A 25,260-nucleotide genomic window follows, 5' to 3' on the forward strand; every position below is an offset into this window, starting at 1 on the left:
TGTATATTTTACTAAGCCTTTATTTAACCAGGTACGTTTCATCTCTTTTTTGGGTGAAGCAAGGGGTATCGCTGAGACTACTACTGTTTTGAATCGTCTGTGGTGCATCTGGCTTGGCTGGACGTTATAACAAAACGTAATTGGCTGTTTTTTCTATGGGTTGGTGAAGAGTGCCATAGAAACGACTGACATAGAAACATAGCTTTTTCAGAAAACTGTCAGGATGTAGAAGACCTTTTTAGAATCTGATCTCAGGTCAAAATGGGTTAAACAATTAAATGGAAATAAGGCAAAGTACCTCAGTCTCTTGTGCATGTAAGAGACATCACTTAGATGGCAAAGGAGTGTATTCACAATAAATAAAGTGATAGTGCCAATGTGTGGAGAAGACTGCAATGGTGGCAGGGCTCGGCGCCTGTGTGCCATGCTTTTTCAACAGTTTAGCAGCCTGACCGCTTGGCCGTGGAAGCTGATACAGCTGTGAACCATGATCAGGTTGTGGCTCGGGTGGTGAGTGTTGGTGATCCTCTCATCCTTGGCTATATGTACTGCTTCTCATGAGATGTCAAAGAGATGGCAAACACAGCAGCAAGATTTGTGAACTGATAAAAAAAGGTTGGCCAATGGAATGCAACTACTCTAATGACTACTGCCTGTATGGAGTAGACCTCTAGACCAGGGGTTTTCTAAACATTTTTGGCTGGGGACCCCTGGAAATGCTTTGGCCATGTCTTGTGACCCCTGCCCCGCCCCCCTCCCCACCACCAATACAAACTGACTGCTAAAATAACCTTAATAGAGAGAACCAGATATAATCATTAAGGAAAGTTTATGCATGCACTATGTAAACTATGTAAACTTGTACATTTTTTTAAAATATATAATTTGGGGACCCCCCAAAATAATTTGGCGACCCCCCCCCCGAGGGGTCGCAACCCACGGGTTGAGAACCCCTGCTCTAGACATACTGTACAAAACAGAGCTGCTACTTTTACACACGTTTAAATTAGAGGCTTTCTTCTTTTTTGTATACTATTTAAAGTTTTGAGGAAAAATGCTGCTATTTGTCCCAAAATGACTTCAAAACGATTGCTACTATTTCAAAAAAGCTTTATACCCTGTACATAGCATGTATATAATGATGCAATGTGACATTTTACATTTTACACAATTCTTGCATAATTGTCAATCGTTTCCATGTTCAAAAATGTCCATGCATTTAAAAACAAAATCTAAAATAGCAGATCTTCCCAACTGTATTTTCCCCATTTTCAACAGTTTTATTATTCTTTGACACTTGCTTTGGCAATGTAAACATATCATTTAAAGCTCCTTTGAATTGAATTGAGATGTCCCGGAGGGAGGTTAATTACTCTAACATTTGCTGTCCTGGAGGGAGGTTAGTTACTTTAACATTTGCTGTCCTGGAGGGAGGTTAGTTATTTACGGTGACGGCGTGTATAATCGTCCCCCCCCCCCCCCCCCCCCCCCTCTCTCTCAGGAGCGCATCATTGAGCGTTTGAAGGACCAGCGAGACAGAGACGAGCGTGAGAAGTCGGAGGAGATTGACTCCAGCAAGAAAGAACTGAAGGAGCTGAAGGAGAGACTGAGCTTAATACAGGGAGACCTGTCAGACAGAGAGGTGAGATTCATGTGCTGTCTTGTATGTTAAATATATGTCCTGTGCCTTTAAGACGGTGCTTTTAAGACAGGAGGCCTAGTTCAGTTAATTAGTTGAGGGCATACAGGTGTGTTGAGTAGGTAGCAGCCTGCTGGTGTAGTTCAATTCAGAGGCGTATTCTCCATTGGGCCACCCGGGCCGTGGCCCAGTCTATTTAGAGCTGGCCCAGTCTAACTTCTCCAAACCGGCAGTGAAGAAAAACAACCTAACCTACATTAACAGCCCTTCACCTCCTGTGCATGCAAATATCTGTTAGTAGCGACCCACAGCCTTTATTAAATGGTCCCCCATTAGTGTGTGTGTCTGCCCAGTCAATACTTTAATCCACGCTACGCGCCTGGTTCAATTAGTCAGTTCTCAGTTGGAAAGCAGCAGACACAGTGTTTTTTTTTTACCTGTTCCAGTTTGACCTATTGGAGGCATCTCTGGTACGTTGTGTTTATGGTTGGATCTTATTTCAGATGTGTGTATTTTGTGAAGAATGTACATTGCATTTTCTAACATTTAACTACTGTTTGCAGCCCTTGTATGTTTTGTATAATGAAGAACACTGTTGAACCAGCATAGTACTTGCCGTAGTATTTTCCTGTATGGATACATAATACCTACTTGAATGTGTTATTGTATGCCAGCTAAATTGGAGTTAATTATTTTGTTTTCTACATGCTTTACATTGTGTTTATTGTATTGAAGTACATTGGCTCATTGTAAATGATGTTCTTTGCAGTTTTTACCCCACCTTGGATGTCACATTAAACAAGTGACGTCATACAGTGTGATTATTGAAGGAGGAGTTATCTGCCTGTCTGTCTGTGCAGGGCGCATAGGGGTGACAGAACAGTAAAAACAGAGCTTCCTATCCGGTTGATCTACAACAAACATCATGGATGGAGAAAAGACACCGTCAGTAAAAAGTGGTAATTCACAGGCATCTCGCTCATCCAGAAGCTCCTGCCGCTCATTTGCAGCAGCGACCACCGCTCGAGTTGAGGCTGAAGTAGCCAAAGCCAAGTTTAGATATGCTGAAAAGGAGATGCAGCTCAAGATGGAGAAGGCACGCCTGGATCAAGAGAGAGCATCTGCAGAGGCACGCCTAGAAAAGGAGAAGGCATTTGTAGATGCACGCTTGGAAATGTTAAATACCGAAAGTGCTGCAGCAGCAGCAGTAGCCAAGGCCGACGCCCTAGCAGCAGCTCTGGATGACATGGAGGTATACTCGGAGGCAAAGCCTAAAACAAACAAACCTAAACTTCTGAAACCTTGCGCTTGCAAAAGTCTAGGTTAATGTACAACAAACTGTGAAATGTGGTCTCTTTCTAACATCATCCCGGTGCCTAAAGCTGGAGACCTTTGAAAGCCAGACAACTACCAAGGCATCAGCCTGACGTGTATCATCGCGAAGGTTTACAACCGAATTATACTAAACAGGATAAGGCATGCCATCGGTCCTCACCTGAGGGAGAACCAAAATGGCTTTCGAGAGGGGAGGACTACCATAGTGCAGATATTGTCACTAAGGACAATTATCGAGGAGGTGAAAAAGGATAACTTGACTGCTGTACTCTGCTTCATCGACTTCAAAATGGCATTTGACTCGATCCACAGAGGTACGATAGTGAAGATCCTTGAGGCTTACGGTGTCCCTCCCAACTTACTCCGGGCAATAGAGACCATGGCCCTCATTTATCAACGTGATTTACACCCAAAAATGGGCGTACACTGGAATCACCGAATTTTCCGCATTTATCATTCCAACGTGACTTTGAAGTACGCCACGCCAAAATTCAGTGGAGTAGCATTGTCTGAACTGCTGACAGGCATCTAAAGTTATGTATTCATTCCTAATAGCTATAAAACGAATAAATATATACCATATATTTTGTAAAGGCATACATTGACGATGTGTAATATGAAATTGGTAGGATATTTCCAACTGTAGCCTACAAGCAATTAAAACCGCGCAATTAAAAACAATATAACATGTTAAGTTAGATGCTTAATCAAACAGTGCTTTACTGGCTCTGTTAAAACATGCGAGTGCATGTGTGCGATAAATAATCCCTGTCATTAAATAACATTTTGATTTTAGCATAAATGGACGTGCACGCCTGACATGCATATAGCCTGCCTATTTGCAATGATACAGGCTAAGTTAGTTGCTTAATCGTTCACCTAATTAAATAAGTGCTTTAACATTCAGATAAATTGCAGGTCCAGATCATCAGACCTACAGTAGGCTGAACGCTTATGCGAGAGCAATTTCGGGAATAGGGACTGGCGGGTGGCGGCACCGCTGTTTAAATCTAGTCATGGACAGTGGCGTCACTCGCAGTCACAGCAGTCCGACTCACGGGGGGTCGCTTTAACGTGCTCTGCACTGCGCACTTCTTAAAAATGGGTTAAATAAGTATCCTGACCTAGTACAAACCTATTCCATTCATGACGATGTAACTGTGATATGTGAATAATATTGCCTACTACTTGACAAAGGTTGTGCCCATTGGAATAATCCTATTGGCAAACACCGCTTTTTCTTTCCAGTGTGACAAAATGCACACTTGCAAGTACGTGCGACGCGCGTGTATGCGTGCGCGGACAGGCAGCGAGGCGAGAGGCGTTTCGGGGATTTCAACCGTGACATTTTTATCAAAGCTGCAACCAAATTTACGCCCAGATCAGCTGTTTAGGATCAGCTGTTTAGGATCACTTGATAAATGCTGTGCCGACATGATCGTACGCCAAAACCCACGCTCGAATTTAAGGCAGAATTTACACTCCATTGATAAATGAGGGCCCATGTATGCAGGAACAAGGGCCAAGGTGGTGACCCCAGACGGCAACAATGAGGAGTTTGACATACGGGCTGGGGTAATGCAAGGAGACACCCTAGCCCCCTTCCTCTACATCATAGTCCTGTATTATGCACTCAGGAAGGCCATCAGTAGATGAGAGCAGGATCTTTGCTTCACTCTAACACCAACGATGTCGAGACATTACCCCACAGTAGTCCTGACAGTTCTGGACTATGCAGACGACATCAACCTGCTCTCTGACAATGTGTAACAAGCACAGGAACTCTCAGGAACTCCTGAGAGTGGAATCCAAGTGTATTAGGATAAATGCCAAGAAAACTGAGGTTATCACCTATAACATCTCACCGGAACATCCACCTCTGACAACAGGAGGCACTGTGCTGAAGGAAGTCAAGGACTTCAAGTACTTGGGCTCATGGGTCAACTCAACCGAGCAAGATCTGAAAGTGAGGAAGGCACTTGAGGGCCCTGAATGGCAGGACCAGTGTATATAATTCCAACCTCCCCTGTCAAATCAAACACTGTTTATTCTATGCAACGGTAGAGTCTGTCCTTCTATATGGCAGTGAATGCTGGACCTTGAAGCCAACCCTGAAGAAGTCTCTGGACGGGTGCTACACCAGAATGTTGCGTGCAGTACAAACAGCAAGCAGAGAGATTCTCATTCAAGGTCTTCTGCAGTTTGATGGCCGTCCTGAAAATTATAGAGCTTGGAAATCATCTTTCATATGTACTACTGCAGACCTCAACCTTATGTCTAAAGCAGAAATTGACGACCTAATCAAGTAGTTAGGTGCAGACACAAGAGAACAGGTGAAACGCCTAAGTGTATGTCAGCAACCCTTATGAGGGCCTACAAAGAATACTGGGTACGTCTTGATGACTGCTTTGGTGCACCAGATGTAATCGAGAGCTCCCTACTGAAGCAACTTGACACCTTTCCCAAGATTACACAAAAGGACTGGAGGAAACTTTCAGAGTTGAGGGACCTGTTAATGGAGCTCCAGCCTGCAGCAAGGTCAGAAGAAGGGCATACCAGACTCTCTGTGTTAGATACTGCTCGATGTATTGCAGGTCTAGTACAGAAACTTCCCTTCAACTTTCAAGAGCAGTGGATGTCAGTGGGCTACAAATAAAAGTTGCAGCATGGGGTGCCCTTCCTTCCATTTTATATCTTTGTTGATTTTGTTACACAGCAGGCAGAAATGCGCAATGACCCCAGTTTCATCCTCCCTCCTCAGACTGAGCACACCAGACCAGAACAGCAGTACAGGAATGTCAACAGGACATCCATCTCAGCCCATAAGACGGACATTTCTCCAGACAGATGGTACTCAAGAGATCAATCCAGCAAAGTTGTGTCCTATACACCAAAAAATGCATCCTTTGCACAAATGCTGTGCATTCAGAGAGAAGTCACTAGAGGAAAGGAAAGCGTTTATAAAGGACACTGGCATATGCTTCAAATGTGTAGCATCCAACATGCATCTGGCGAGGAACTGTGATAAAAATGTACGGAATGTGGAAGTAACAGTCATTGCTCCACTCTGCACCCAGGACCCGCTCCTGTGTCAACGGGGCCCCTCGCCTCTTCTGAAGAACATGACGGGGAGAAGACCGACACTGCGTCAGCCATGTGTACGGAGGTCTGTGGCAGCAATATTGTCTGCGAAACATGTTCAACGACAATTCTTGTTCAAATGTACCCTTCTGGTCACCAGGAAAAAGCAGTCAAAGTCTATGCCATCTTGGATGACCTGAGTAACCGGTCCTTAGTGCGACCATAGTTTTTCACTCTTTTCAACCTAGACAGTCCAAGTTCTCCTCACAGCCTATAAACCATGCGGCAGATGAGCACATTGCTTTCAAATCTAGTATTTTAGACAGCAAAGTCACAATTCCCTTTTAATACCCATGCTGAGAGAGTGCAGCCATATTCCTGACGATTGGTCTGGAATTCCTACACCACAAGCTGCTCGTCATCACCCACACCTAACAACCTATTTCAGAGGAAATCCCAGAACTTGATCACAAGGCACACAATCATGTTGCTGATTGGCAGAGATATTATAAGAGCACATAAGGTGAGAAACCTGTTAAATGGACCACTTGAAGCTCCATACACCCAGAAGGTGGACTTAAACTGGGTTATAGTGGGAAACGTCTGCCTGAGCAAGATTCAGGAGCCCACCAACACCAAAGTCTTCCTCACAAAAACCTTGGATTAGAAGATGGTAATCAGTCAGTCAAGCCATGTTCTGATACTTACCAAGTGAAAGAGAACTTCGTTGACAACAAGCCTCCAGAGTTGAGCACCACAGTCCCAGAGAGCAGAACTTCAGTCCCAGCATCACTGAGTGACTGTCCTTCAAAGTCACACTCAAAACCAGTCACTGCAGCCAGCCTCCCAGGAGGAGATGGTCACTCTCATGAGACCCACTCATGAGCTCAAGGAGCCTTCTGCACAGTTGCTCGAGGAGTAAAAATGACTACAGATCTAGATCCCCTCGTCCAGATGGCGGCAGGTCATCCTTCTACAGCCACTCAAACTCTGAGAACTCGCACACTAAGGTCAAGGCAAAGAAAGAGAGCCAGAGGCCCAGGAACCCAGGGAACGTCAGTGGGGAGAAGCCCTCTACTGTGCTGGGAACCGGGCCCACGTCCTGCTCACGCTCCAGTGTGTGCCCACCAGTCCTGTCCCAGGGGGCGGTCCCGCTCTTACAGCTGGTGCCGGACTCTATTCCGTAGTCCCAGCTTCTCTTCCAGGAAGATCAAGATCACAGTTGTGAACAGAAAGAGGAAGAAGTTGTTCTCAGACCTGTAACTGAACATAATGTTTCACCTCTCCTTTGAGTTGCATTGGACAGTTATGAGTACTTATCTTAGTTAAAGTTATGGTGTTATCTAGAAATACCAGACGGGGAGTGTGCCGTCTTGTGTATATTAAATATGTTCTGTGCCTTTAAGACAGTACTTTTAAGACAGGAGGCCTAGTTCAGTTAATTAGTTGAGGGCATACAGGTGTGTTGAGTATGTATCAGCATGTTGGTGTAGTTCAATTAGCCAGTTCTTCTATTCTCACCTATGGTCATGAAGTGCGGGTAATGGCCGAAAGAATAAGGTCACGAATACAAGCGGACAAAATTAGTTAGGTGGCTGGCATCTTCCTTAGAGATATGGTGAGAAGTTCAGTCACACGAGAGAGACTCGGAGTAGTCACTGCTTCTTCGCCTGGAAAGGTTAGGATGCCTCTCGGGACGTCTCCCTAGGGAGGTCCTTGAGGCACCCCCACCCCCCGGGCAGACCAAGGCGCAGATGGAGGGATCGACTCACTCGCCTTGGGATCCCCCAGGAGGAAGTTACTAATGTTGCTCTGGAAAGGAATGTCTGGAGCTCTGGTGGAGCTGTTGCCCCAGCAACCCGACTATGAATAAGCGGTTGATGGATGAATGGATGGAGTTCAGTTGGAAAGCAGCAGACACACAGTGCATTTCTCTTCTCTCCAGTGGTGTTTGTTTGACCTGTTCCAGTTTGGCCTTTTGGAGGCATCTCTGGTACGTTGTGTTTATGGTTGGATCTTATTTCAGATGTGTGTATTTTGTGAAGAATGTACATTGCATTTTCTAACATTTAACTACGGTTTGCAGCCATTGTATGTTTTGTATAATGAAGATGAAGACATAATACCTACTTGAATGTGTTATTGTATGCCAGCTAAATTGGAGTTTAATCTTATATTTTCTACATGCTTTACATTGTGTTTATTGTATTGAAGTACATTGGCTCATTGTAAATTATGTTCTTTGCAGTTTTTTCCCTACCTTGGATGTCACATTAAACAAGTGAAGACTTCATACAGTGTGATTATTGAAGGAGGAGTTATCTGCCTGTCTGTCTGTGCAGGGCGCATAGGGGTGACAGAACATGACGTGCAGAAAACACACAATCATCCAATGGGGGATCCTATTTATATAGCCAGTGTCTGTGTTGGAAATAAAGTTTTATTCCCCCTGAGTCATGCTGCATGCCTACACATTATTATATATTATATGTGATTATTTTTTCAATCTATTTTCATGTCTGGTTCTTGGTTAATTGTGTTTGTCTGTCCATGTCCAGACCTCTCTGTTGGACCTCAAGGAGCATGCCTCGTCACTAGCCTCCTCCGGCCTGAAGAAAGACTCCAAGTTGAAGAGTCTAGAGATCAACTTGGAGCAGAAGAAGGAGGAGTGTCTCAAACTGGAGAACCAAGTCAAGCGGGTAAATACATATTGTCCCATCTCTGATTCTGATCCTATTCTTTATGAATTGAATACACAGGACCACAATGTAAAATAAGCCCTGAGGGCTTTTTGCGTTATCCTTTTAGCACCATTGTGTAAGCGTACCACTGTACCATTTGCAAATGGTTAATAAAGTACGGTATTCAATATATAAATCAATCCCTCATCTGCTCATGTTGATCTGGATTCAGCTGCCTGCTAAACTAACTGTTGGCTGGTCTCCGTCAGGCTCAGAATGCAACCCTGGAGGCCAAGGCCAACACGGAGCTGACGGAGCGCATTGCCACTCTGGAGCAGGAGGTGGCTCGTCACAAGGAGGACTCTGGGAAGGCTCAGGCTGAGGTGGATCGCCTGCTGGACATTCTCCGGGAGATGGAGAATGAGAAGAATGACAAAGACAAGAAGATCGGCGAGCTTGAGAAGTACGTCTGGGGTGTGTGGGTGGGACGGGTACCGGTGTTGGTTTGAGTGCATACAGCGCCCCTCCCTGTGTTTGGATGTACACTTAAACCTGTCTATCATGTGCCGCTGTGAGCAGAGACGCCGCAGAACCCCTCCAGTAGAGCTGTGACATCTGTTCTGTTCTCTCTTCTCCTCATCTTTTTTTGTCTCCTCGCTTTCCTTTGTGCCTGAATCTGTTTCTCTCTCCTCCCTTCTTGTCTTTGCACTTGGAAATCTATCACCTCAACAGTCAGGCCTCCAGGTTAGTACTTTATGCTCTCTTCTCTCTTTCTCTCTCCCTTTCCCTTTTACCATCGTGTCCTCGTTTGTGTCTCCAGAGTACAAATCCTTCACTTTGCTGCATTCCTTCACTCCCTTTTCCTTCCTTTCGCATCCTCCATCACCTCTCCTCTGCATCGTATCATGAGCTATAAACCTCTGCCTGCCACAGCCTCCCTACCATGTCTCTCATCCCATTTTAATTCCTCCACTCACTATTCTCACTGATTCTTAGTTGGACCTGTGTCACCGATAACGGGGCCTTGGCCTTGTAGGTTGGCGCCTCTCCGGTCTCTAATGCTGTACTCATGTTACCCCTGTTGCTGTGACTGCATGAAGGACTATGAAGGACCAATCAAAGAAGGTGGCATCCCTAAAACACAAGGAGCAGGTGGAGAAGAGCAGGAATGCCCGGCTGGTGGAGGAGGCCAGGAAGAGGGAGGACAATATGTCAGAGAACTCTCAACAAGTCAAGGTGATGAGGCGTGTGTGTGGGGGCTCAGTTCTTAGCTGGTACGGATACTATGGCGCTCGCCTCACATTTGACAGCACACCCGCATCCAGTACATATTTTGACAGTCTTTCAGTCCGTTCGTCCGTCCTTCCTTCTTTCCTTCCTTTGTGTCCTTATATAACATTTTCGTTGTATTTTTAGGACAACATTCGTCAGAAGTCGGAACGTATCGAGGAGCTGGAGGAGGCTCTGAGAGAGAGCGTGCAGATCACGGCCGAGAGGGAGATGGTGCTGGCGCAGGAGGAGGCAACAAGGTCACTCCAGGAAAGACAGGTATGTGCCTCTTGAAGCCGGTCCCAAGACACAAACGGACAACACACACGTTTACATTCACGTGCCAAGATTCTCTAAATTCTTTCTTCCTTCTCATCTCGGTTTGCCATCGTGTGATTTCTCGTCCTTTCTTTCTGCGCTTACTCTCTCTCTTCCGGCTTTCTCAGCTTTAGTTTTTTCTATCTTGTCACTTTCTTTTTCTCTCTCTCTCTCTGCTACACACTGCCTCTCAGAAGCACTCACTCAAACCAATGCATGAGTCTATCCACGCCCACTTACAGTGGTCTAAGGTACGAGCCCAGGTTACCACCTCCTCATTGTGTTTGACCCCCCGCCTTCCCCATCTGTGATCAGCAAACAAAACCCCTTTAAGTGCAGCCATATTTACCTGCTGTTTACTTTATAAAAATAAACAACTTTTATTATGCGTGTAAACTTAAGATTGTGCATCCAAAATATTGCATTCATTATTCACCCGCTCCTTTGTGTGTTCAATTTACATAGTGGCCCACCACTCATGTATGGATTCGAAGTAGTGTTGTGTTCTTTGAAGTAAATACCAGGTAAATACAAAAATAAATGATAAAATTAAATTCTACATTTTATATGTACGTCTTGCTACCTGTGTCAGAGCTGCCCCCACTCTTCCCCAATAGTCCTTCTTATATTATGTCACCTTAAGTCCACGGCAGTCAGTAAACACATTCGATGGTCAATGCTGGCTGCATTCTTCTCAGATTCATTCAGCTCAAGAAGCTCTTTTTACTCTCTACTCTGTCTTTGTGTGTGGGGGTGTGTCCAGATGGAGGAGTTGTTGGGGGCTATGGAGAAGGTGAAGCAGGAGCTGGAGTCCATGCGGGCCAAGCTGGCCTCCACCCAGCAGTCTCTGTGTGAGAAGGAGGCTCACCTCACCACCCTGAGGCAGGAGCGGAGAAAACACCTGGAGGAGGTCCTGGAGATGAAGTAAGAGACACGAGCTCTCTTAGAAGTACACACACATTAATGTCCTCAGTTGTTATTTAGCTCTTGGGAGTGTCAAATTGGAGCTTAAGAACTTACACAAACGGGTCCATTTGGTTCCAGAGTTAAATGAACAACTGGGAATTTTCCAGTGCACGTCTGCGCAGCCCATTTATTTGCTCGCCTGCCGGTTCTGAAATGTCAGCCAATTCCGGCCCTCCCCCGTTTGTTTTCCAGGGCACCTCGTCGCCTTGTCAATAATAAATGATAATCGAGCTATTTACAGTACCTGTGACATTAAATGCCATGCATGTTTGCATGTGTTCTGTGCTCTCCTCACAGGCAAGAGGCGCTGTTGGCTGCCATCAGTGAGAAAGACGCCAACATTGCTCTGCTGGAGCTGTCCTCCTCCAAGAAGAAGAAGACCCAGGATGAGGTGGCCTTGTTGAAGAGAGAGAAGGACCGGCTGGTGCAGCAGCTTAAACAGCAGGTGACGAGCGGCTCTTTATTTGCTGCTTTTGCATAAGACCATAGTGCCCACTGCCTAGCAACAGAGGTCTGTCTAGCAGGTTCCGGTAAGAGTGGCACATTAATAATACATTACAAGGTTTGTTTATCGCCCACCAAAAAAAAACGGACACTTGTCACAATCTAGTTCTGTAGTGTTTTGTGAAGATATCTTGTTTAAGTTCTTGCAACACACTAACAATATTAACCCTGGTGTCCCTAAGTAAAATTGGAAGCATTTCCCTCTCAAAAAAAAAAAAAATCAGGTGTGTGTGTGTGTGGGCGGGTGGGCCTGCGCAACAGTGACCCTTGGTGGAAAAACGCTATTTCCGTGCTCGGACAGATACATACAGACACACACATTGCTGTGTGTAGGAGTGGCTAGCACCACTCAAAATAGCTAAAATATCTACTCTACAAGCTCCAATGCGACACGTCACATTGCAATGCTTTGCGAGCTTGTAGACTGACTAGTTTCATCTGTCCTACGACGAAGTGTAGATGGCGCTTAAATTAAAGTAGTATTTGCCACTTTCCTTAAAAAGAGAAAAGAGATCTTGCATGGAAACATTATTATGCAGAGCAGAGCTGCTAGGCATGATGGTCTACTTTACATAAAACCAGATTGTGTGGAAGGGGAGAGACTATTTACATCCTCAAGTGGCCTGACTGTTGACGAGGATGGGTTTTTCTGCATATGCTTTCAAGACGGTTTGAATAATGCATTTCACCAGAGTAGTCTTGCTCACCTTTGACTGTGAAAGGAAATGACAGTGACAACTGTTTAAACCACTGTGATCTTCCAGAGCAACGGCTGCTATTCATATTAAAACCCTTTTCATCCGAATTCGGTCACTGACGTCTTGGGTTTCTTCTCTGTTTTCCTCTTCTCCCCCTGTGCGCCTCCAGACTCAGAACCGCATGAAGCTGATGGCAGATAACTACGAGGATGACCACCTGAAGACCACCCCCGACCAGACCAATCACAAGCCCTCTCCTGATCAGGTAGCTTTTTATTCTTTCTGTCCATTTTGCTTGGATGGATTTGCCAACTCACTATAACAAGCTTCTGTCCGATTCCAATAACTTCTGTCACATAGGTGACTAATTAACATGATAACAATTTAGGACTAATTTATATTTTTAATAAGGTTTCAGTCTTTTGAAGTAGGGTCTTTGTCATAACACAGGTGAACCGCAATCTCCTCTCTAACAGATCTACAAGTCTACGTTTTGAGCTGTTTGTTCCTGTCTTACTCTTGGCGTTGTATGCATTGCACACTAACCACATGTTCCTTCCTGATGCTGCGACTGGCTTCACCTGTGCCCAACAGGATGATGAGGAGGGTATTTGGGCATAGCCAAGCTTTTGCCTGCCCCCTCTCTCTCTCTCAGCCGTTTTGTTCGTAAGGGTGAGCACGTATGACAGCCAGACTCGTCAAACCATCCTTCATTGTTTCGTCCACGGCATGCCTACTCATCTTTCCATTCGTTTGTTTTGCCGTCGTGCATTGGGTGTGTTTGTGTTGGATGTGGGTGTCTCATCTCATCTCATCATTCGTGCTTGTGTGTTCATTTGGCATTTCTGAGAGCAAAGCACAGCCATCAAGGACGTTAAAACCATGCAACCACTTGTCCACTGACCGGAGTCCCCCAGGGTTCTGTACTAGATCCGCGAATATATGTAGCCCTCTTTATCAAATCTCTTTGCTGAAAAACCAATCTACAAGCGTTGTGAACTTGTAGATATACTATTTTTTGCCCATGAATAGGCATGTTGGGGTTCAAGTGGTTAATGGCTTGTGTGGAAGGGATCATCGCAGGTTGCATGTGCCGTGTGCACCCACACATTCAGAGTGAGATGACTTTGTGCCCGGCTCAGTGTGTGTCTGCAAAAGCATATACTGACACGGTATAGATCAGTGGGTTTCAAACATTTTGTGCCCAAGGCACACCAAAGTGCAAGTGAAAATCTCAAGGCATACCTATATTCATATCTATGCAAAATAGCCTCTATAACACACTTTTATCAATCATATAACTCTGTTTATTTCTATCTACAACACACGTGTGGTGAATGTCACATGTGGAAATTTACGAAATTTCACTTTACAGAAATGTGCTAAATGAGAAGCATAATTCCGATGTGTTTGTGAAAGGTCAGTTTGAGTAGCATGGTGTTGAGGCCAGAGACTGTGCATGCATGTTTGTTTTTGTGATGTGAATACCATTTCAGTTGTGTTGAATATGATCCAGTGTTTGTGTTTTTGTGTAAGTGGGGTTTTCTTTCTTCTTGTTCTTCTTCATCAATACAGTGGGCTGTATTTTGCGTGTCTTAAGTACCAGGTCTTATTACTTAACTTAAGACCTGGAGGCGTGGTCAATGCTCTTTGGCTTTAGTTGTTGTTGATGTTTAAAGGGTCAGGACACCGCCCCCCTCCCCCCTCGTCATTTATTTGATCTGAATTGAGAAATTAAAAGAAACATAAAATGCAGGCGTGGCTATCGTTGTGTGGGGATGGGGGGGAGTCGAGTGTGCAGCATATCATTCTTTTCTGAAACGATGCCACAAAAAGCGAATTCTGAAAACAAAAAATAAAAGTAGCTGTTGCAGGTGTAAAAATAATACAGATTCCGCAACTTCGTGGCATATTTACCCCCTAAAACCTATACATCGTTTACAAACGTTAGAATCCAGCGTCTCCAGTTCTGTTGTTTCGGCATGTCTTCGACACTACAAAACACTACATCTGTTGTTTCAGCGTGTCTTCGACACTACAAAACACTACATCTGTTGTTTCAGCGTGTCTTCGACACTACAAAACACTACATCTGTTGTTTCAGCGTGTCTTCGACACTACAAAACACTACATCTGTTGTTTCAGCGTGTCTTCGACACTACAAAACACTACATCTGTTGTTTCAGCGTGTCTTCGACACTACAAAACACTACATCTGTTGTTTCAGCGTGTCTTCGACACTACAAAACACTACATCTGTTGTTTCAGCGTGTCTTCGACACTACAAAACACTACATCTGTTGTTTCAGCGTGTCTTCGACACTACAAAACACTACATCTGTTGTTCAGCGTGTCTTCGACACTACAAAACACTACATCTGTTGTTTCAGCGTGTCTTCGACACTACAAAACACTACATCTGTTGTTTCAGCGTGTCTTCGACACTACAAAACACTACATCTGTTGTTCAGCGTGTCGCTGTTGTTTCAGCGTGTCTTTGACACTACAAAACACTACATCTGTTTCAGCGTGTCTTCGACACTACAAAACACTACATTTGAAGAAACTACTTGTGAAACACTAAATTTGACTTCTGCTAGACCAGGGGTTCTCAACCCGTGGGTTGCGACCCCTCGGGGGGTCGCCAAATTATTTTAGGGGGTCCCCAAATTATTTAAAAAAAAGAAGAAAAAAAAAATTAATTTTTAATTTTCACGATTTTTCAAAAATAGCAGACCTACAAGCTCATAGCGCGCCACTCGGTGGCGCGCTATGAGCTTGTAGATCTGCTATTTTTCAATAGCTAAATTATAACATAATGCTTAAAACACCAAAAGGGGTTCCCACCCAAAATGGGTTAAGGTTATTGTAGCAGTCAATTTATATTGGGGGTCGGGAGGGGGCGGGGCGGGGGTCCCGAGACATTGCCAAAACATTTCCGGGGGTCCCCGGCCAAAAACGTTGAGAACCCCTGTGCTAGACGAGCGGGAGAGAAGTGTGTTCTGTTCAGAAAACGGCTTGAAGTGGAAAGCAAAGCAAAGTTCTTTGTTTACCCAGGGTGAATGGACTAAGCTCGAGATGCTTGTTTACAGCCAGACCCTGCTCATAGGGTAGGGGTTCAATGCCTTGCTCAAGGGCACTTCAGCGGTGGTAATTTTAACGTGCCGGTCCGGGGATTCGAACTGGCGACCTTCCGATAACAAGACCGCTCCGCAAACCGTTCGGCCACTGCTGCAGTGGTGTATGAAACAGTGCTGTGCGTCTGCTCAGCGTAGCATGTCTGTATCTCGTTAAAAGGGAAACGAACCACGCCGCCGTAATACAAATTATATGAAACACACATAAATATTAATTAGATATGATACGTCACGTCGCAGAAATCGAACGTATGTATGTAATGTGTAACGAGTGGGCCAAATATTTATTTTCACCCAGAAACCTGGAAATAGGCTAGCTACAGAAACGGCAGAATGCTCTTAAATCAGAAGCCTATGAGCAAACTGTACTATGTCATTGCTCCTTATCACAAAGGACACAAAATATTATGTTAAAATCTAAGAAAAGGTGATTTTGGGTGTCCTGTCCCTTTAATCTAATATTATATATTTATTTTCTTTTTCTTTTCTTATTTTCTTTTTATCTCAATCCCTGATTTCCTTATTTTCTACTTCCTAATCCTTACTCTGATTCTCACTTCCCATTGCTCTCTCTACCCACCCTTCTTACCCACCCCGCCGAACCCGCAGATGATCCCCCCTCTTCTAGCCCTGTCCCAGAACCGCAGTAAGCTCAAGCTCTACATCGCCCACCTGACAGACCTCTGCCACGATCGTGACCCCAGCATTCTCAGCCAGCTGACCGCACCCTCTCACTATGATGACAGCGAGCCCCCAGCCTGGGAGGAGGAACTTCAGAAGATGACTCTTGAACAGGTATTGGAGGAGAATGCGCTTTTCCTCCCTGAAATTACACACAATTGGCGACGCCCCCTTCTGTGACACACACGGAATTGCCTCTCATATGAGCGGACCGCATTAACTTTCTGTGCTGCTAGCTGTTAGCGTAAATCCCAGTTGCCAATGTCACCATCCGCATCCACTTTAAGAGAAGGATTTTGCCAGTCCCCACACGCACTCGGCACACACACTCTGCTATCATTGGCGGGGGGGTACGAACATGTACGTAGCTGGCAGATAACGTCCCATAGCTGGGGGGTACGAGTATTTTTGTACCTGGCGCAAAATCAGTTAACTCCCAGAACCCCTGCTAAACCAGATGGCACCATGGTGTCACCGTTAAGCATTAGCCTTCCAATCCCAGTGCCTCGGGTTCGAATCCTTCTTATCAGTGTTTATTTTAAAGATGGAGTGCCATGTTTTTTTTTTCCCACCCTAAAACATGATCATCAGGTATTATTATTATATAAAGAGGAAGATTTTTTTCAAAAGTGTACAGTATTTGTTAAAATGTCGTTTTTACGTGATGCGTGAATCTCGTTTGCATCCGAGCATAGGCATGGTAACACCCCGTCTGCCTGTGATTGGCCTACCGACGCTGCCCGTCTTGACTGTCCTCCGAGACGTGAGGTTACTCCGTGATGAGATTGTGTAATAAATAATACAAGAGAATGACAGCTTGGCACACGCGACAGAATGCAGCCTTGTAACTAACTTTTTTGTAGAAGAGGCAAACTAATATTGTTTATGCCATTTGCTTTGATTGAATAATTGATTGTACACGTAGGCCTACGTTGTACTATGATTTGATATGGGTGTGTTCTAAATAAAGTGTTGATTATCGTGTATTAATCTAATTATAGTAAACTAATACTATTACACTAAAAAGGATAAAGATGAAGGGAAAATAGACCTTTTTATAGTACAATAATGTTTCAAGTTTACACATACAAGCAAATTACACAATGATCAACACAAACACTTTATTTTAGAACACACCCAAATCAAATCATATTACTATTATTTCCCACCACGGAGAGTAGCATCAGACTATCCAGCATGCGTATATCCACCTCGGCGGACAGTCAAGAAGGGCAGCGTCGGTAGGCCAATCACAGGCAGGTGGGGCGTTACCATGCCTATGCTCGAACGCAAACGAGATTCACGCGGTGGTGATGGGTGGTGATCCACCTGAACTGAAACCGCACTCACAGCTGTTGTTGTATGATAAAGGGGGAGGGGTTAGGGTTGGTTGTGATGTCACAATATCCGGTTTTTTTCATTGGCCCATTTGACTGTCAAGGTGTCAGCCTCCAGGAAGAACCCCTAAATACAAGGGGAAGACGACATTGCACATAACAACCACACCAAGGGGTCTATTGAGGTACTGTTCTACAGCTCCCAGAGTAGTTTATTTGAAATGAACAACGTTTCGACCCAACGTCGAAACATTTCAAATAAACTACTCTGGGAGCTGTAGAACAGTGTGCAGACTCGTTCCTTTTCCCTGTACGTAACTTTTTGTTCTGCACCTGAAGATTTTTTTTATAGATGTGCGTGCTTCCCTCTGGACTTTATTTCTAATATAGGGTACAGGCTTTAGTTTAGACATACTATTGGTCCGACTGTCACCGCAAGCACGGGAGCAGCACATGTTCAACTGCATGTCCGACCGTTGTACCCGCATGTCGGTCCGTTGGTGTGTCTAATCTGCGTGTGCATCCCTCTAATGAAGTACTGTCACCTCATAAACACATGAAAAACTGGAAAAATACAAAGATACGGCACTCCATCTTTAAGGTTAGGTTTTAGGCATATGACTTTTTTTATGCCACTCGGCATTTTACAATGACAGAGGCGCATCGTCTCTGGAACGAGAGGCACTACCGAACGCCGCTAGAGCCGACTTGGCGCTGTTCGAGTTATGTACTGATAGACAGAATCGTAAATAATAATAATAATTCTGCTAGTCTGAACTGACACGCTCTCTGCCCTCTCCTAGCTGGAGCGTGAGCTGGAGTTGTGTGAGAGGGAGAGCGGGGAGCTGCAGGAGTATGCCAACTCTGTACTGCAGCAGATCGCCGACTACTGCCCCGATATCCTGGAGCAGGTCGTCAATGCCCTGGAGGAGTCATGCTGATGTCCGACCTCTGATAATAAATGTAAAAATAAAAACCCACACACACCAGCCCCCACTATGTTCTTATCAACACCGAACCCTCGTCTTCAAACCCCTCCACATGGGGTGGGGTGCTTCGTAGGGAAGCCCTATATACTGGGATATAATGGGAGGGTCTCTCATGACATAACTACTCTTCTGTCCCATATACCGTATGTCTACATTGTTCAGTGTAGAGCCAGACCGACGATATATGCAGCCGATTTTAACCACTTTTAACCTGGTGTCCCTATTTTGGGCATGTCATTATAGCCAAACATAATAAAAACGTTAAAATAGACGATCTACAAGCTCACAAATGATGTTGCAACGCAATGCAGTGAGCTTTTAGATCAGCCTTTCAAAAATATATATTCTTTTGCGTATAAATGTAATATTCTCAAATGGAAACTGATTAGGTTGATTAGATTGATTAGAAAATGTTGAACTTTTTGGCAAAATATCAGTCAAAACAGTGGTAATCAGTGGTTTTATGACTCTCCAAAGTCGGGATCAGCATCGGACACAAATCTGGAATCGGTCAGGCTCTAGTGTAGTGCTTCATTTAGAGTAGATTACTAGCCTTCAGATACAGCAAAAACCGTGTTCTGTGTTTGTGCTTCTGTGGTCCTTAACTTGTTCTAACAAACTGGTTTAGTTCAAGAAGGGAAAAAAACTGGGTCAGTTGCATTCCTTATTTGGGGCAGGAAAGCACTTTTCTGTCTGGGTGGAATGTGGGAAACGTCTGCTTTCTGGGCAGACAGGAAGGGAGAAATGCTCCTGTGGGTGAGTAGTGTGGAGGCATGTACTGTAGATACATTTTTGTATTATCTTTTTTTGCCAGTGTTTCCAATGTAGTGGGTAGGGAGGGACCCAATGGCTGTATTATTGCCACGTTGTTGTTTCTTCTTGCTGGTAGATTGAGACTGGCTAGAAATAACCGCAACGGATGGAAATCACTGATTAAAACCAAAAAAAGAAAGGGTGCATGTTCTAATATTTCCTTTCACAGATTAGAGTTGTGGATCTGTCAGGATTCTTTGGCTCTAGCCTCTAGGTGAGTTTCATTGCATTTTCTGCGGTTGGGTTACAGGCATAATGGGGATTTATACAGGATTTCTGGCAGTGGATCCTCGCCTGAACTTTGACATAATTCTCCCGTTTGGGTCAATATTTAATGTGGGAAGCTCTTAGTTTTCACACAAATAGTTCTCAATTTAGGATGAGACTGGAAGCGAGAGAGAGAAGAGCTTAATCTTGGTAAACGTTGATTTTTTTTTTTATGGTTTGCACACAATGTTTACTTGGTATGCAATGTTATTTCTTTTCAGAATGTTCTAGTGGCCTTGGAGCAGTACTGGACCTAATGTTGGGGATATTTAGTCCTCTGTACTATTGGTGCTAAGGCAATTTTCAATCTGACCCATTGACCATCCAGTCTCATCCAAAGTTTCTATAGATGTTAGTTAAAGCCCACATAAACATTATTTTGCTTCTGAATGATTCGCTGAAAAGAAAATGCAAGTGATGCCCCTTTCTTGTATTTTTTTATTTTATTTTTTATTTCAGGGCAGAGGTTTTTGATTAATGATATTGCATCACATTCAAAGGAAGAGTCACTTTTCAGTGGATTTTGACTTTTTAGATCAGTTTGTAAATAACTCGACAAATAACACAATACAATGACTCAATAAAGGTAACTAGTGGAAGATGTTGTGCATTCTTTAAAAAAATCGGAGAAGTTAAAAGCAGTGCAGTTGTCTTTTGTGTCTAATTTTGTCTTTAAGACAAAAGGTTTGTGTGACGGTACTGCCATAATTTGCGGAAAGTCATGTTCTATAGATAGAGATATATATATATATATAAATATACATATATATAAAAAATATGATGTTTACCATATGGATATGCATTGAATGTTTGCACAGAATTTTGGGGAGCATGCTGCTCTGAACAAAATGGACGTGAAGTTCGTGTCCTCTTGAGAAAAAAAACTGAGGGATGAAATGTGTCAAAAAAGCAAACTTTTTTAAGTGTCAATGTGTGAATTGCAAATGTTTTCAAACCGTGACTGTGTGATGGGAGAGTACTTCACTTGTGTTTATTTCTAATAGTAATTTTTATATAAGTCCACCACATAGTGATGTAAATGTATTAATCATTTCAAGTATTTTTTGGTGTGTTCGTGTGGGTGCTGCAATTACAAAAATGTTTTCTCTTTTTCATGCAGACAAAACTAAGACTCCGACCATGGTCCTCTAGCCTGATCAGTACTAGTAACCTACACATTGATTTTTAATTTGCTTACAACCATATGGGTCTCTCAAAGCAGATACTTTTGTTTTTGTTTGAACAAAAACTACTTCTCACTTGGAAATATGTTATGAATTTGTGTCATCATTGAATGACCAACAGTAGCTGGTAACTGGACATTCATAAAACCATGAAGAGTAATATGCTTACGTACTTTCAATGTCAAGTGTCATACCCAGAAGGACCTAAATTGGAAACTGTCTTTTGCATTATCATTTGGCCTCCGGTTAGTCACCTTGTTATTGAATTGAGATCGCATCTTTCTCTAGTCCATTCTTTTGAATCACTAATCTTTCACTAGAAAGAATGGATTTCAAAGTGTTGAGTTCCCTTACTTTGGCCTGTGTATCCCTGCCCTTGCCTTAATGTCTTGTCATCTGTTTTTAATCGTTCCTTTCAATTCTTCATTCAGGAGCACAGAGCTGATTAAGGGGCTTCTATCATGTTCACTGTAATCATTTCTTACTTTTCTTTTGCATTTGTAAAAGAAATGTACTGCCTTCTGTCTGTTTGTGTTAATAAGAAACAAACTGTGTAAAAAGAAAGCAAAACAGATGTTTGTGAGTATTTGCATTTTGTATGTATGTAAATAAATATATCTATCAGTCTTGAATGATTATCAATTTAAAGTTAATGTGCATATTATGTTGGGACACAAAACATACAAGTTATAAGCTTGATAAAAACAAGCCCCCTTATGTTGAATGTTGACATAAGAAAACTACTGAAAACTACTAATTTTCTGCTTTAATTGCTTATGCATAACCTGAGGTGACCACTGTACTAAGGTTTTCATGTTGCAGTCACGATGAGCCGCTACATAAGGTTTGTAAGTTCCAAGAGCTGGATGGGCCATGCAATGTGCAATGTACGTAAATCTGTACAAAAATAGGTTTATTCTGAGTGAAGTGTAACTTTGAGTATCCAACATGGGTATTATCACCCTGTCCAGATGGCCTTACATGTTCTGGTCTGCTGCTTCCACTAGTTGCACTTTACATAATCATTTTGACATTTGATCCCATGTAATTATCTTTATCAATATCACATGGATTAAATATATATCTCACAACTGAACATTTTGTCAGGCTAAATCCTTAATCTGCAATTTGTTTAATAGCATGAAAGGAGCCCCATCACACTAGCGCAGTGTTTCCTGAACTATTAGCAAATATGTGGAAATATGTTTGGGTTTATGCAAGATATTTGAACATGTTGCTAGTTTTAACAGTTCGAATAATCTTTCATCTTAAAATAACTAACCTATAATGGTTCCATAGAAGACATGCTGTCTATGGAAATCAAATGACTGAAATTAGTTGTGGTGGCAACCTTTAATCCATGTCCATGATAAATTTGTGCTTTCAAGTTTTGCACATTACATTTGCTTTAAAATGAATTAGTCCTGCAGAAACTGCAGTTTGAAATTATTGCAACATAACCAAGTAGTTTATCGATCTATAAGATTAAATTGGTTCTCACTTCTCAAATAGTCTATTCTAGAATTGAGGATCATCCTCTAACTTCCGCTAAATTTTCTGCTACTCACAAATAGGACAATGATTCACCACAAAATATTGAAACATAGTTGCCATCTTTATTCATAAATATCACTACAGTATGAATATAAACAATTTTAAATTACTGCTTTAACTCAGTCCAATACTATGTCCTTGAAGCTTCTCAGGAGAGAAGACCGGTGTACTGTTAGCAGGTATTGCATATAGACTTGGTAACTATGCTTAGTTGAAGTCATGTTGACATTGACAATAGCCTGTGATCAGAGATTAGCATACTGTAATATGATATGGCATTTCCTCAGGAATAAGAAAGTGACAGCCAACTAAAATAGGTAAAAGAAAAAGAAAAGCAATCATCTCACTTCAATTTGAAGTACAATGTTTTGGACAACAGTCATTCATTACAAAAAATATTTATTACATAAGCAAAAATACATCGGCCAAAGAAATCTTTTTCTATCAAAATTGTCCATCCAAGGTACTCCAGACTTTTGTGTGGGAAGTGTTAAAATGACTAGCTATTATTTTGCAATGACATTTTCTGAAATATCAAAACCTCCATTGGTAAATGTCCCAGAGAAACATGTGATTTGAGTTTCCAAGGCAGTAGGCACTCCTGTTTTGTTGATGAGTGAGGTAGCTAGCTAATGAGTACTTTACATAGGCCTAGGTGATACAAAGTACGGTAAGTACAGCAATTGAGAGCACAAGAATGAAAACTCAAAAACTGTATGGGATTAAGGAGTGGAATACTGCAGTGAAGCTGAATACTCAAAACTCCAATATTCCAGTGATTAATGTTGATTCCCCTCTCCTAGTTTAGTCACAGTATAGTAGGCAAAGGTAACAATGGATATATAAACAGTCCATCTCAGTATATGAGTGAACATTATAAACAATGATGACACTTAAGCCTAAGGAGAGCGTTCACCGAACTTTCTCACTCTCAGTCATCTGCCATAGTCCCAAATTTAACACTTTAAGGCACGGGAGTTGTGTTATCCTCTCCAGGCCTCTCTTGGTGATCTTGGTACAACCATACAAGTCAATCCCGGTCAGCTGTGTCAGGTGGTCAGCAATCAATTCCAGCCCCTTGTCTGTGATTCTGACACACTGGCCGATGTTGAGGGTCTTTAGTTCATGCATCTGGCGAACCATCCTGTTAATTCCATCATCGCTTATGTGGCAGGAGCAAAGGGAAAGGGACTTGAGCTGATACAGTCCTTGGGCAATGTAAGCTAGGCTCTGGTCCCCAACCTTATCACAGAAGGACACATCTAGTCCAGAGAGCTGAAGAGAGCCCATTGCCAGATGCATTATCCCAGTGTCACTGATGTTGTCACAGGAGCGCAGGTTCAGACTGCACAAGTGGGTCATATGTGAAAGGTGGATCATACCTGCATCCGAAATACCCCCGCAAAAGCTGAGGTTGAGCACTTTGAGCTTGTTTAGGCCCTTTGAGACGTGTTTGAGGGACAAGTCTGTCAGTTTCTGGCAATCCTGCAGCGTCAGCTGCTCCAGGGACAAGCAGCCTTCCGCAGCACTCCGGGTCATCCCAGAGAGGTGACCGATGCCAACATCAGACACATGCCGGCAGCTGCGCAGGTTAAGGCTTTTCAGTCTGTGCAAGCCCCAGGCAATGAGCAACAGGCCTGTGTTTGTGATATTGCTGCATCCTCCCAGTTCAAGCACTTCCAGGTTTTTTAGATACTGAGCAATCCGGCCCAAACTAGAGTCAGTGATCTGTTTGCAAAGGCTAAGATTCAGAACCCGCAAGGATGGAATGTCCTGCACAAAGGCATGCCCAAGTCCGTTGTCTGTGAGGTTGAAGCATCCACATAGGTTAAGGCTTTCAATGTGTGGCATCCCCTGTATCACGTAGCTAAGACTTCGCCTTAGGCTAAGAATCTGAACTTTTTTTATCCCCCTCGTCTGAAGACTTGGGAACAGGGACGGATTGGCTCTCCGAAGATGGAGCTTAGCTTCCACCCCCCTCCATACAGACTTGTGGTAGGACGCGTCTCTCCAGGCCGCGCACACTTGGGCCACTCTTCCTTTGTCCTTAACGTCGAGATAGCTGAAAATGATAGCCAAAATCTCCGGGAAAAGGCAGGATATGTGCGTCTCCATTTCAAACATGGCTGCAGACTGTGTGGTCTCTGCCGTCGTGGTGGTAGCAAGCACGATATTGTCGTGGCTAGCCTCGCCAAAACTGTCCTGCCGAGGTTGCTTGGCTGGCTAAGGTGGGGAACGAAAGCTAACGTTAGCTAGCATACGAGCGAGCTAGCTAGTTAGCTACTGCGATAACATTACACACAAAAACAAAACAAAAAGAAAACGCCCATGCCAATGTAGCGTAACCTACCGATGCACTTTGATCAACTGACGCCGCAAAGAGCGCGGTTTCGTGCAAAGTCCTGCGTTATAAATCCTTAGGTTAATGCGGGGAATTCCGACTTCTCAAAGGCGGTCGCGATATTTAGCTAGCAAGCTGGCTAACTAGGCTAATGCTGTTACGTTGCCAAACTTGCGAGCTTCAAAAGCCAAAGGACCTCCCCCTCCAAGCCAGCCCAGAGCGAACAGAGTCCGACCCGATCACTTCAAGTCATTTCAAACTACTTCCATCGAGTTAATCCATTTTCAAAGTCACAATCGTTTAACTTGTCTTCTATCTACAATACGATCGATGATGGTATTCAGGTTAAGCCAGGTAAAATAGTAACGATAGCGTCCAAGAAGTGTTGTTCAGTACTAGCGCCAGTACTAGTAGCTCCCCCTTTTCACCAGCAGCTCTTCACAATTCAATAAAGGTAGGCTACATC

General features: G+C 43.5%; 2 protein-coding genes across 4 annotated transcripts in view; one reads left to right on the plus strand and one right to left on the minus strand.

The window, feature by feature from the left end:
- LOC306923622 (ELKS/Rab6-interacting/CAST family member 1-like) overlaps nucleotides 1-21,531 on the plus strand; it is a 33,930-nt gene extending 12,399 nt beyond the window's left edge. For 2 of the 3 annotated variants that reach the window (XM_079501818.1, XM_079501819.1), the window contains 10 exons: nucleotides 1,502-1,642; nucleotides 8,614-8,754; nucleotides 9,006-9,199; nucleotides 9,837-9,972; nucleotides 10,153-10,284; nucleotides 11,087-11,247; nucleotides 11,587-11,734; nucleotides 12,661-12,756; nucleotides 16,238-16,423; nucleotides 18,450-21,531. In XM_079501818.1, the coding sequence (XP_079357944.1) occupies nucleotides 1,502-1,642; nucleotides 8,614-8,754; nucleotides 9,006-9,199; nucleotides 9,837-9,972; nucleotides 10,153-10,284; nucleotides 11,087-11,247; nucleotides 11,587-11,734; nucleotides 12,661-12,756; nucleotides 16,238-16,423; nucleotides 18,450-18,587 (1,473 nt within the window). In that variant the 3' untranslated portion in view covers nucleotides 18,588-21,531. The remainder of the gene's footprint in view (nucleotides 1-1,501; nucleotides 1,643-8,613; nucleotides 8,755-9,005; nucleotides 9,200-9,836; nucleotides 9,973-10,152; nucleotides 10,285-11,086; nucleotides 11,248-11,586; nucleotides 11,735-12,660; nucleotides 12,757-16,237; nucleotides 16,424-18,449) is intronic. The other variant, XR_013790090.1, reaches the window with a different exon arrangement.
- Nucleotides 21,532-22,495: 964 nt separating this feature from the next.
- Nucleotides 22,496-25,254, minus strand: LOC306923585 (F-box/LRR-repeat protein 14). Its single transcript, XM_079501771.1, has one exon. It carries the CDS (start codon nucleotides 24,575-24,577, stop codon nucleotides 23,366-23,368), a length of 1,212 nt encoding a protein of 403 aa, XP_079357897.1. The 5' UTR covers nucleotides 24,578-25,254; the 3' UTR covers nucleotides 22,496-23,365.
- Between the last annotated feature and the right edge of the window lie 6 nt (nucleotides 25,255-25,260).

This window comes from Electrona antarctica (genome assembly GCF_951216825.1).
Source record: "Electrona antarctica genome assembly, chromosome: 5".
Lineage (NCBI taxonomy): Eukaryota > Metazoa > Chordata > Actinopteri > Myctophiformes > Myctophidae > Electrona > Electrona antarctica.